At 47.4% G+C, this 12,975-nt stretch overlaps 1 protein-coding gene across 8 annotated transcripts in view; it reads right to left on the minus strand.

Moving 5' to 3' along the window:
- Positions 1 to 12,710, minus strand: part of CEP170B (centrosomal protein 170B) — a 59,136-nt gene extending 46,426 nt beyond the window's left edge. For 7 of the 8 annotated variants that reach the window (XM_030482182.1, XM_030482181.1, XM_030482177.1 and 4 more), the window contains exons 1-2: positions 12,629 to 12,710; positions 11,021 to 11,156 (exon numbers count right to left, since the gene is read on the minus strand). In XM_030482182.1, coding sequence (XP_030338042.1) covers positions 11,021 to 11,125 — 105 coding nt within the window. In that variant the 5' untranslated portion in view covers positions 11,126 to 11,156; positions 12,629 to 12,710. Of the gene's footprint in view, positions 1 to 11,020; positions 11,157 to 12,054; positions 12,301 to 12,628 lie in introns of those variants that run through there. The other variant, XM_030482175.1, reaches the window with a different exon arrangement.
- Positions 12,711 to 12,975: the final 265 nt, after the last annotated feature.

A 12,975-nucleotide genomic window follows, 5' to 3' on the forward strand; every position in this document is an offset into this window, starting at 1 on the left:
AGACTGTCTGTATTTAGACCTGCCTCTCATAACTTGAATTCTTGCTGCAGTTGACCTCAACTAGTCACTGGAACCAGTCACTCCATCAGTATGCACACACAACACTGAGACCACCCTAGTATCTCAGGCCAGGGGAGGGTAGGACATGCTACCAGAGCAGGGAGGCAAGCCAGGCTCTAAATCAGCAAATCCTCCTCTTCCTGAGCATTGACCAACAAGTTCTTGGTGAAAGTACTTCCCTTTTCCTCAAGTATAAACACACTAGTTTCCACAGCACCGCTCTCAGCAAGCCATTATCTACTTCCTTGCAAGCATGTTGAGGCAAAGATTGTTTCAGGGGAATTCCTTAGTGGAGATACAGAGGTTTTGCTGGACAAACTGCTACCATTTGCAGGAATTTCTTCTGTCCCTGCCAATGTCAAGCACATTGGTAATATCCCAATAACTGATAAATGTCACTTCATCCCCTTGCAAAGCATATGTCAGCCCAGGAGACCTGTCCTTCATAATAACCCCGAAGTACTAGTATGAAGAAAGCATGCACTGGGCCAGAAGACTGCTCTTCCACCTTGCGATGTCCCTCACACCATTCACAACATGCCACTGCAAGCAGAGGCAGCGAAGAGAAGGGCAGGTGACTCCAAGCCTCCAGCTGCCTCACTAGTACAGTTAGTTAGCGCTGCTGAAGTTGCAAGGTGTCAGCTCACATGAATCCCAGATGAAAAATGAAGCAGCACTCGATGTGTTGCTGCCCAACTGGTGCTGCTCAGACAGCAAACGTTCCCCAAACAGAGATAGAGACAATGTGGTTGGGGACACCCCACTCACATCTCCTGCGACACCAAGCCCTAAACACGGGAAGTGAAGCACAGCGAGGCCCTCCCAGGAGGGACACATACAAACCTCTTGCCCTCATGCAATCCTTACACTTGGTGTCTGAACCTGACCTTAACGTAGGGCAGGTCTTGAGTGTCTGCAGTGAGAAGCTGTTGCTTCTTTCTGTTACTGTTCACATCCCTGGCGGTGCTCAAGGCCAGGTTGGACAGAGCCTTGGCCAACATGGTTTAGTGCGAGGTGTCCCCGCCCATGGCAGGGGGATTGGAACTAGATGATCTTAAGGTCCTTTCCAACCCAAACCATTCTATGACTCTATAATGTCCTAATCACATTAGATGCAGAACCTCAGTCCAGCCTGCAATCGCCTGTGGCAGGTATGTGCATCATAAGGTAACAACGGTCCAGGTAAGGATGGTTGAGGGATGCTGCCCAGGACCTGCACCTCAGCACATGGCCCTGAGGACAGGAACATCTCCAGCAAGACTCACGTACCTGATACTACAAGAATTGGGGTTGTACCTGACTTGCCATCCAGAGGCACAAATATTACATTTATATATAATATATATCCTTTCACCCTGAGGGACTCAAAGATAACCATGCCCAGAGGTCCTGCCTGCACAGCACAGGTGCAAGGTCTTCCCCAGTTCCTGTGCTACCCAAAACAGCACCACTGTTCCCAATGGGATGTGAGGAAACATGGATTAACTGGTACAGCAGTGTTTGCTTTAGCTTTTTACAGTATGTCATAGAGACTCATTTAAAGATTAACAGATTTTAAAGACAGAACAATCCCTCTAGACCCCCCATCCCAATGACAGAAAGGCTTCCACCCCAAAAAGCTAATCCAGACAAAAAATTAGCGTAGATTTTATCTGGTATCTGATTTTAGATGAATCACAGGTCATTTAAAAGAGGGTTTATTTCTGGGAACCAGCTGTCTCCCAAAAATTCAATTTGCCCTGCATCTGACCCTGATGTAAGTCAGCACTACCTTTGGGGTGCTGTATTTTACAACAGCTGACTACAGCCACTCAGGGGTCCCAAACCAAACAACAGTCATCACAGGGGAGCAGAGATGTATTCCAGCAGCATGATATACCCCTACATAAAAGCAGGAAGAGGTCACCAAAGGAACCAATTTATGTCAAAACTTCCCATTTCTAAGGAAGTTTCAGCTGTGTTCAAGACAGCCTTTGTAAAAGGAGCCAAAATGACATGCAAAATCTGACCCACAGTCTGGATACAACCTCTCAGCATCTCTTTAAACAACACACGAGGAACACAGCAAACTGTTACACAAACCACGCTTCTGTGAAATTTCATGCTTTTGCGGAGAGAGAGGAATTTTCTCAGTTTTGTTTATGTTAAACCAGCAAACATCACAGGAACTGGCAGCAGGAGTTCCTAAGGGCCTGTCTCCAAGGAAACTCAACTTAAAATAACTAAACTCACACCTTATTTATTTTGATGCAGACTTGCCAAAGGTCACTCTTACTTGAGAACTGAGGTGTGGTTTATTTCAACATCAGTCACATTTAACATAAACTGCTCTTGCGTGCAGTGACAGCAGCAACCCAGCACCTGATCAGGCTTTTGTTCTCAGAGAGGAGCAGACTGCCTCAATCCCACTTCCAAAGAAAAGACTAACCAGTTTTCAGACTGGTAACAGCCAAGAGCTTGAGAACAGTCCTGCAGAAGCCCCTTCAGCCCAGAAGACCAGTGGTTTCTAATGCATGACCCACCTGAATCACAAAGTGATTTAAGAAGCCTGAGTCAACACATTACAGAGCAGGCCATAGGTGCAGAGCTCCCAGCCGTCTCCAACTCCACTGGTTAAAATGCACACTTGCATCAAATACTGAGCCTTCCTTATGATCAAGCAGGATGGGGCTTTGAGCAACCTGGTCTAGCAGAAGGTGTCCCTGCCCATGGCAGGGGGGTTGGAGCTAGATGACCTTTAAGGTCTTTTCCAACCCTTCCAATCACAACTCCACAACAAAAGGCAAGGCTGATCCATCTACCGGGAGTGGACACAGGGGCCCAAGCAGGAAAAAAAAAAAAGTTATTTTCCTATAAAGTGTTAAAAAAATGTGAAGTGCCTATATCCAGGTGTCAAAAGCAGAAAATAACCAGTACCCCCTAGCAGTTAACCTGTTTCACCACAAAAGCGCTTGTGATGGGGTGAGCAGCACTCCTGAGCTACGGCAAGGGTCACTGAGATTCTGCTTGGATCTGAACAACAAAACCAGAGCTGGAGCGCCTCAGATGAGATTGAGAAGAGGAAAAGACAAGGAAGAGAGGTGTCCACGTAAGCACGAGCGATCTGCAGGCAAGAAATAAGGCTACACTCAGAGAGGCTGGGAATGAAGGAAGAACACAGCATTCTCACCATGTCCCCACACTGGACCAGTTATCAAATGAAAACAACTCTCGGGAAAACGCAATGTGTGCTTTTCTGATTAACGTTTACACTTGTCTGAAGGGAAAACATGGACACTGATTTGTTACTACATTAACATTTCTCACCCAGGACTTGCATTTCCAGACATTCAAATCACTTCCTAATATAAGGCTGTCCTGCTTCTCCATCATCTATCTCCAATGCATCATGTTTTAAATATCTAGTAGACAAAATGCACATGCAGCATACATCTGAAGACAGAGCTATTTTATAGTTCTTCTTTCTTCCAAGATCATATTAAGCAGATAGGCTAAATCAGAAACAGAAATGGCACGTCTGGGTCTGCCAGTCCCATACCGGTACCAACATCTTCAATCGTCAGGCAGCTCACTTGGGATTCCCAAAACTGCACACATCAAATCATCAAAAGCCCCTGTTTAGCACGGGAGCAGCAAAAGCAGCTTCAGAAGCACTCAGCAGTCTCCGTGGAGGTACATACCACGCTGGCTACATGTGCTGCAGATACCTTACAGCTTTGTTTGGTGAAGGATCTGATACACAGAACAGGGCACTCGGGATGAAAGCACAAGCTGCAGAGATGCCAAGCAAAACCCACGAGGAAACAAGACCTGCTTAGGGAGGCAGGAGGAGAAATACAGCCAGACAGCCTGCGTTTCCCCACAGGGCCAGCGAGCAGACGCAGCTCAGCTGTCTACGTAGATACAGATGCTGCTTTTTCCCCCAAGAGAATTACCATGGGCAAAAACCTACTGTTCAGGGTTGAGATTTGGACCTCAGCCCTGCCAGTGCCGTGAGGCATCGTGGTATTGGAGATAAAATAAACAAATGAGAGCAGTTTCCCTGTTCCTCACTGCAGTCTGTTGCGCACGCCTGGCACAAGATAACTGCAGCGTTCTGGTGGCAGCAAGCAATAAACATTTGCTCAAATACTTTCCACAGTGAACAGGTTACATTTCTGCCAGTGCTGTGCTCTGCAGAAGTGTCCCAGTAAGGAAATACAAACCTCTGTTGGTGTCCCACCTTAGAAGGGAGACAGACAAAGCCAAATTTTCTTTTCTTTAAAAAAGGGCAAAATAAAAAAAAAAAATCTCCTTGCATTCTGGCTTGAAATATGATTTTTGCTGCTCAAAAGTAAAACCCCAGATAACACCTAATGACAGAGATGAACACTTGGTCTCCCTCTTTCACCACGACACATTTCACTTCTGTACTTTTCCAGAATACTAGTGAATGCTCCATCCTGCCCCAGGCTGGTTGTAAGTGTGACACCCCCACAAGAGGCAGCTCAATCACTCCCAGGGGTATGTGCTGCCGGTTTCTACACAACTCCGCCTGAGCAGACAAATGTCTCTTCAGCAAGTGTAGCCTTCTCAACCTAGGGCTGGACTCGCTTTACAGCTTCCAAGCTGCAGAGGCTCCTGCCTTCAGCTTTGCTGCAGTCAAGATCATGGGATTAGTGGAGCTGTGGCAGGACGAGGGCTGGAGCATTCAGGCAAAAAATAAGGCCTTGGACAAAAGAAAGAAATCCCCAGGAAAATGAAACTGTAATCCCCACAGCTTGGCAAAGGGATTTGGAGGCTGGCATCGTTCCCATAAAAAACTTAACTCATTAATTTGGGGGTAAAATGGATATTTGCTTGCTGGTTCCCCCTTTCCAAAGTGGAACACCAGTTCAAGTGACCCAGGGACAAGTGACCCTGACTGCAGGCAGGGAACATGCTGCCCACAGTTGCACTGGCTTTCCCTTTGTTTTACGTGGCCACCCAGGAGGCACAGAAAAGTATCACCTTAGGTGCAACAGAACCTGGATTTCCATAGCACAGCCAAGCTGCATGCTAGCGTCTGGATCAGGATCTCAGACATGGAAGTGGCCCTCATTTTCTCTGCCCACTCCAGAGAGGAACAAACCCTTCCTCCACAGGCCCAGGTTCAAGGACATTGCCAGCCACAACCTCTCACCCCTAATAACCACCTGCCTGCAGTGCCACCATCACCTCTCTCCTTACCCTGCCTCCAGCAATGAACTCCCCTCCCAGATTTGCCAGTCCTGCTATGCCTCTAGCCTCCTCAGCACACATTTCATCAGACACCATAATCCTCCTGTCAACTGCACATTAACAGAAAACAAAGGGAGAGGCAAGAGCCAAAAAAACAACTCTAGGCCTGGAATTACGGGATGTGCATCCTTCCTCCCACAGCTGCTGCCCAGGCACCTAGAAATACTACCTGTCAAAGAGCAGAGCCTTCCCAAGGCTAGATCCTTTCTCTTTTGCCTGTAAGACACCTACACCTAACGAATGACTCTTGGCAACTCCCAACACCCAGGGACTAACTTAGGTACTGGTTTACACCCTCTGGATAACTGCAGCAAAACAGCACAAGTGGGGCACCACCCTGTCCTGACTATAGCTTCCCACTCCAGACCCACACTTCCATGGGGGAGGAGGTCAGGACACAAAAGGCAGCAGAGATTCCCCATGGCTTCTACTGGGAACTCCCAATGCAGGAAATACCTGAGTGATGGAAGGATAGACTTCTGTACCACAGTGAATTCACCTACAAGTACCAGTGAAAAGATAATCTACCAAGTTCACACCATCTGCTTCCTCCCAGCATAATGCTGTAGACAAACTACACCACACCTATCCACACTTGTTTATGTATACGCTTACTAAACTACATAGCAGAGACATCATATTATCAAGTACAGCCTGGGGAAGGTAGGATACATCAGGTCAAGGAAACTTTAATTTGACCAGATGTCACATACACAGAGTTCACCACTGCACTGTATTACTTGCGGGGTGCGCTGTGCACCCTGTGTACCAAACACGGAACAGATCCTGTGGGGAAAACATATCCGGTAATGACACAGTAACAGATTGCATCTTCATGCCTATGTACAGGGGCAGAAGCAGGATTACACAGGCAATCTTCACACTGGTATGTCATAACTGCTCTGCAGTTATAAACACTTAGCAGCCGTAACAATGTTCCTTAGGTGCCTAGAACACTTGTAATTCCCTAGCTTTTTACCAAAGCAAGCCAAAAAGAGGAAAACATCTATTTAAGCAGTATTGTTACCATTTATCCAATTCACTAGCAGAATGAACTTGTATGTTCAGCTCACAAGCCCCTACACCATTTGAATGAATAAATTCCATGAATTCACATGATAAGCAGCATGCGATGTCCCACATGGACCAGTGACAGATGCTGGCCTAGTAAATTTCACAGCTAGCTGCTGACACCAGAATAAAAGCGAGTTTTGACCCAACTCAAGCCCAAGGGAGATGCTGCGCAGCAGCCACAGCCTGTAATGCCCACTTCCCCCATACTTAACAGCTTCTGCCCTATATGCACCACCTTCCACTTCTCCAAATTCTGCTGCTCCTCCTCTCACTCTGCACAATGACAGACTCTTCTTTGTGCCTCCCTGCTCAGCCGAATCTTAATCTCATGGTGAGGTTTTATAGAGTAGAAATCCAACAACCAGATGCAAAGATCTGGCCTCTGGCTTCCTGAAACACGGGTCAAGAGGTTGAGCAAGTACTCTGGAAGTATTATTATACTCTTGGCTTGTCCTCACACTTTCCTCGACAGCTGCTTTGACCACTGTCTGAGTCGGGATACCAGGCTAGATGCACCTTGATCTAATCTAGTGCAGTTCCTCTTACATCTAAATCCCAGCCTTGCACATCCCTGCACGTAGTTTCTCTTTGCCCAACCTACAACAATTCTGGCCTCCAATCTGTTCCCTTACCAACCTCACTCCCAGATGAAATATGACTTAAGACAATAGTATCAAACAAGTCCCTGCTGACCACATGCAAACACCAACTTTTTTTTTTTCTTTTCCAAAGGTTTGGAACTTGTTCAAATGCATTTAGATTATTGATGGGGGGAGGAAATCGCCCCTGACCTAGACATTCACTCTTGAAAAAAATCACATCCCAGCTCTACAACGCCAGAACTTAACAGGTTGAAGATACTTCTAAATAGTTTACACGAAGAAAATGGTATTTTTCTCATAGTTGCTCACAGCAAAGACCAAAGAAGGCAGCTGATTGCGTCCAGAATACACTGCCTAAAACAGACGCCTGGAAAATAAACTCTCATGCCAAACAGTTACAAAGTTTAGTAGAGCTATAAGCAACTGAAAACAGTGTCTCCTGGCAGGAAGTGTCAAGCTGTCTTAAAAGTCACACAGGACAAAGGCATAAAACAGATGCATTATGCCATCTGCACCCACTCCTGCTGTAACTCATATGTATAAACTCACCTGGTGTAGGACAATAGCATGCCCAAAACATTGCTCTAATGAGAGGGGAATATTCAAGGAAGCACTGGTCAAATATTTTGCTTTTGCAATTTTTTCAGTAAACATCTCTCTCTCTTACACAAAACCAGGGAAGCTATGACTCTGTTTTCCCTTCTTTTAAATATTTACGCTCAGAAAAGATGCAAAGAATGCTTTGTTTAGGGAGCGAGGGAAGGTTTTAATGGTTAAGTGAAAATCGTGAGTTTGCAAAATGTTTATTCCCTTGAGTAAATACCCATCCCATTAAGCTAATGATCAAAGCTGATAAAAATGGCAACTATATTTTCCAAGAAGGATTTTGGGGAAGAGCAGAGGGGGAAGAATTACTTTGTTCTAGATAGAAAAAAAAAAAAAAAAAAAGAAAAAGCCAAAACCAAAAAGCAAACCTTTCCAGAGAATTACTTCCCACAATCCCCAAGCATCACAGAAAAAAAACAAAACCCACTAGTGCAAGTTAGTGAAGGTCTAGATTTCTACACGCCTGCTGTTTGTTACCTGGAAGGGAGCCAGTGAGACTGCTGAAGAAATCAAGCACTGTTCATCAGGAAAACGTCAGAACTGAGCCCTTGACTCTGCGTAACAACACCGTGCATGCCAAGCTGCGCTACATGGCATTTCTGCCGTGCATTAACATTCAAAATCAATGTAAATCTCACATTCAGTTGTACCAGAAGCTTTACCAGAATGCTGCAAAAACATGTAAAATATTTCTAATCTTCTTAGTAGGCATAGAAGATTTCAAGGTAGATTATGTTTTCCCACTATCAAATCTACTTAAAATTAAGCTTAAAGACTCCGGTTTTCTTCACCTCCTTGTTAACCCAGAAAGCAAATCTAGTACCTGTATGAAATAAGTAATCACAGGCGAAACTAAAGCTTGATTGCTTGGTGACAAAGCCATCATCTTTTGGTGTTCAGGGATCTGATACCTTAAGACAACATGTTCCGAGAAAATATCAGAAGACCAGACACTCCTAAAACGAGAAAGGTCTCCAGGACAAGGGTTATCTCTGTGTTGTATGTTTGCACACCACCAAAGACACACAGCCTCAACAGGGAATCACAAGCCATTATCACAATGAAATCACTAAGCAGTAACAGTCTTAGAGGCAAAAAACCACCGACCAGGTCATCCAGTCCACTCCCCAGATACTGCCAGTCTGCTTCCAGTTGTGCACTTCAAGGGATAAAGCAAAATCTTGAAATATATAAGCAAAATGACTATGCAATGAATATAAAATTTCAGGGTCAGTACCACAGAAATACTCCAGGTGCAAACACTATCACAAGAACTCTGTCCATCTGTTGTGGTAACTGCCCTGCTTCTTAAGCTTTCCCCAAGACAAATGACTGTGCCAGTCTGCACAATGATTTTGTGACATGGACAGTCACAGCAGGAAAAAAGTCTATTTTTAGATCTCATCCTCCATCTGCTCACACACAATTTTGCTTGGATACCAAGTCTCTGTTCACAATCTCTCTTCCACACTAAGTCTTACTACAGACATCTCATCTGGAGGCCAAGGTAGCTCTGGAAAACATCTTTATAAGCAAATGGCTAGGAAAATAATGTGCTGTGCTGTTCAAAATAAGACTTTATATGCGATCCTAGAAAAAGCTTTTTCACTGGAGATAGTAAACTAAGATGCTTATAAAAGGTCACATGTAACTCACCCTATGAACATAAGCAGCTGGCTTTTACAGACAATCTAGAGCGCTCCTCTGGTGAAATAATGAAAACCTCCTTTAAAATACAATCGCTTCACTCTTACACACAACACTGACAAGCCAGCTCAGACTTGCAAAGAAGCATGAAATACTCCACGTGGTGTGGAGTGGCTCACAAGCCATGCTGTCCAGTTAACCCTCTAAATGATCAGAGAAACAAGCAATGCATTTTAAGCTTGATTGATATTTGGGTACTTCTAGGGTGCACAACTTGAGACGTGACTGAGAGAGTGCTGAATCCTGACAGTAAAAAAAACCTCAAGTACCTTCAAAAGGTATTAAGATGAGCACTCTGAAACTCAGGCCATTTTTGGAAACTAAGGCCACTGTATATGTTTTCTCCAAGTTGCAAGAGGACACAGCAATCAGGTTCCTGAGCTGCCAAATGCAGAAAATATCAGGACATTTTTAATGTCTCACCTTTACATGTCTCACCAGTCAGACATGTAGAAACATGAAATAAAAGATAGTGTGATTCATAGGAAAGCCCAAACAAACAATCTGCTGTTGAACAGGAGTATGCTTCAGACTCTACTACTGCAGCACAGCTATGCCATTCACTGCCAGCTAGCAGAGCAGCACAAACACTGCAAGCACTCCTTTTGGGATGGTAACACATTATTACAGCTACACGACACCTTGCCTTCCAAGGACACCTCGTACAAGAACTCCTACCCCCCTGAACAGACCTCCTGCTAATATATTACAAAAAATCCCTGCAGTAAGTACAAACACAGCCTGCTTGGCAGTACATCAACAAAGCATTTAGGACATACCTGTGACCAGGTTAGCAGTGGAAATTACGAGGAGGGAGTCCCCGTTGTGCAGGCAGCTTCCTAATTTTGCCACCAACCAAAAGGTGCATTTACCACCTTTGTAAAGGGGCAAAGAGGGGACAGGCAGGTGCAATCAAACTTCTTTTTTCCCCCCATGGCACTGATGTTGCAGAAACACTGATTTAATTCCAAGCTTCTACAAATTCCTGAGCTAAAGTGCTCCTGTCAAAAGCTCTCTGCAAGATTCCAGCTCCATTTGTTTGGAGCGACATCCATTACATTATGCTGTCAAACATCAGACCACAGTCAACACTTGAGACACGTTGGATTAGGTCCAGCAGAGACACATGCTGGTATGGAAAGCACTAACAGAAGCCGCAAGTTTGCCCGAGTAACACAATTACTTTGGGAAGAGGTCACCACCTTACTCACCCCACCAGAAGAGCTAGTTTCTCTGCTAAACGTCAGGATTTCCCACCATAATTTAAAAAAAACTAAGTGAGAGATACAAGTACTGACAATTTAACCAAACTTAAAGGGAAAAATAAGCAAACAAAAAAACCTGCCCCCATTCAAATGAAACATTCTAGTAAACAGTGCATACATTAAAAACAGCATAATTGCAGATCAGGACAGAATGGTATGTCTTGGCTTACTAGTTCTAGTAGTATCAGGATAGCTAATCTATTTGATTAATTGCCCACTACTACAGCTCCTATTCATCTGATGACATGGCAATTTAAAAGAAACCTCACTTGCACTTTCAACAAATACAGGAAGTCTTCATGGGAACTGCAGACTCAACATAAAAAAGGAAGCTCCTTTTAAAAGATGTCATTTCAAGAAAACATGCAACATCTCTACAGATCCCCAGCAGTACATTCACATCTACTGCATCTTAAGAAGAAATAACAATAAAAAAAGCTATGTTACCTGTAGCATCAGTTCACAGTCATCTCTGCCAACAAATATCATCTCCCGAGGGAGCCGATGGCGAATGCCAGTGCTGCTCACCAAGAACCACGAAGTCACACTCATTTTGGCGCTTGACACTTAATCTTTATACATCCTGAACACAAAAAGACATAACACACAGTGAGCTATTAATGAAGCGTGGAAGTACACCAGTGCATAGCTGCACTTCCCAAACTTCCCTGCACCATGGGACCCAGCACCGCCTCTTACACTTCGTTTTCATGTCTTATATTTCTTGAGGCAACAAGCAGTTGTGAAGTGTGTGCCAGGATCTGCTGCCCATGTGCCACATGTAGGAGCTCTGCAGCCCTGGAAATATTCCCACAGCAAAGTAAGACTAATGATCTTAAGAAAGGATTGTTTAAAAAATGAAGCATGCAGCTGAATCCAATCAATGAAATGAAATATGATGGGCAAAAAAAATAGAGCCCTTTTCCAGAACATCCTTGTCACTAGCACTGTGCACACAGATCACAGGTTGAGCTTCCCCCATCATCAAAGATCTGGACCAGCACATCAGTAAGCTGATATAACCTGGCTCCTCTAACCTTCCACAGTACACTCCCAGGCGCGGTTACACCAGAGCTGAGAGGAGAACAGCCTCCCTATTGCTCATCCCACTTCCACACTGATGTAAGTCGGGAGCCCACAGATCCTTCCTTCCTTCCTCCCTCCCTCCTTCACTGCATGAGCTGGTCCAAGAACCAACCCCCGGACAGGAAACATGGGCTGCGGTTCCCACCGAAGGGTTTTGGTGTGCATCACCCCTCTTTGCCCCGCAACATGCAGAACAGGCAGCTGTAACCTGCGCGGACAACGCTTATCGGAACTCTCCCAGCCACACCTGTTTGTTGTGGCTGCTACAGCCCGGCTGCAGGCAGCCTGCTCCCGCGGCCTCGCCTCCTCCCTCTCCCACAACATCGCCTTTTCCTCTCCCTAGCTGGAGGAAAACGAAGTGTCACACATCAGGCTCTCGCCTTCCCCTCACCCACCTCCCGGGATCCAAGTTGCATTCCTAAATGCACCGAGAGAAGGAGATCTCCATTTTATCTGGGATGCGCTGCGCTCCCCCGCCTGACCGCCGGCCTCCCCCGCCGCAGCGGCCCCGGGCAGGCGCAGGTGACACCCGCCGGGAGGATGTCTGACCTCCCCCGGCAAGGCGCAGGCCTGGAGGGGATGAGAAGAGACCGCTCTGGGAGCCGGCGGTACGGGCTTCCATGCCCGTGGCACGACATGCGAGCGTCCCCGACACGCCGCGCCTGCCGCCCGGCCCTGCCGGGGAAACACCGCCTCCGTGACAAAGCGCCCGGGGGAGGTGAGTCGGGAGCCCCGCGGCCGCTTCGCACCGCCCTGAGCCGGGCTGCAGCGGCCGGCCCCATCCCCAGGGCCCCAGTCGGGCTGCGCTCGCTGCTGACGGGAGGTAAGGGAAGGGGGAAGGGCGAGCAGCCTCGACCGGAGGGGCCGCGGCCACCCAGGTGTGGCTCGGAGTGCCCCCCGCCGGGCGGGCGCGGCCCTTTATCTGCCGGAGCCCGGCTCCCCTCTGAGACCCCGCGCCCGCCACCCTACCTGCTGCGGCCTCGGCGCGGTGGCAGGCCGGGCGCCGCGCCCCGCCAGCCGGCTCTGCCTGCCCCGCGGGCCGCTCCCGGCGCCCGCCCCGCCCCCGCGCGGCAGGTTCCCGACGTCAGGAGGCGGCTCCAGCCGTTGGGCCCGGCTCCGGCCCCGCCGCCCCGCCAGCTGCGGCCCTGCCCCGCCCAGCCCGCCTCCGGCCGTGCCCGATGCTGGCCCGCCCGGGGCCCGGCACCGGAGCGGCAGGTGTGGCAGCGCCCGAAGGGGGTTCTGGTTCAGCACCCCTCATCGCGGGCTCTTCGACGGGCTCGCCGAACAGCGGCAGAGCCTGGCCACACCTCTGTGAC

Source organism: Strigops habroptila, chromosome 4 (genome assembly GCF_004027225.2).
Source record: "Strigops habroptila isolate Jane chromosome 4, bStrHab1.2.pri, whole genome shotgun sequence".
NCBI lineage: Eukaryota > Metazoa > Chordata > Aves > Psittaciformes > Psittacidae > Strigops > Strigops habroptila.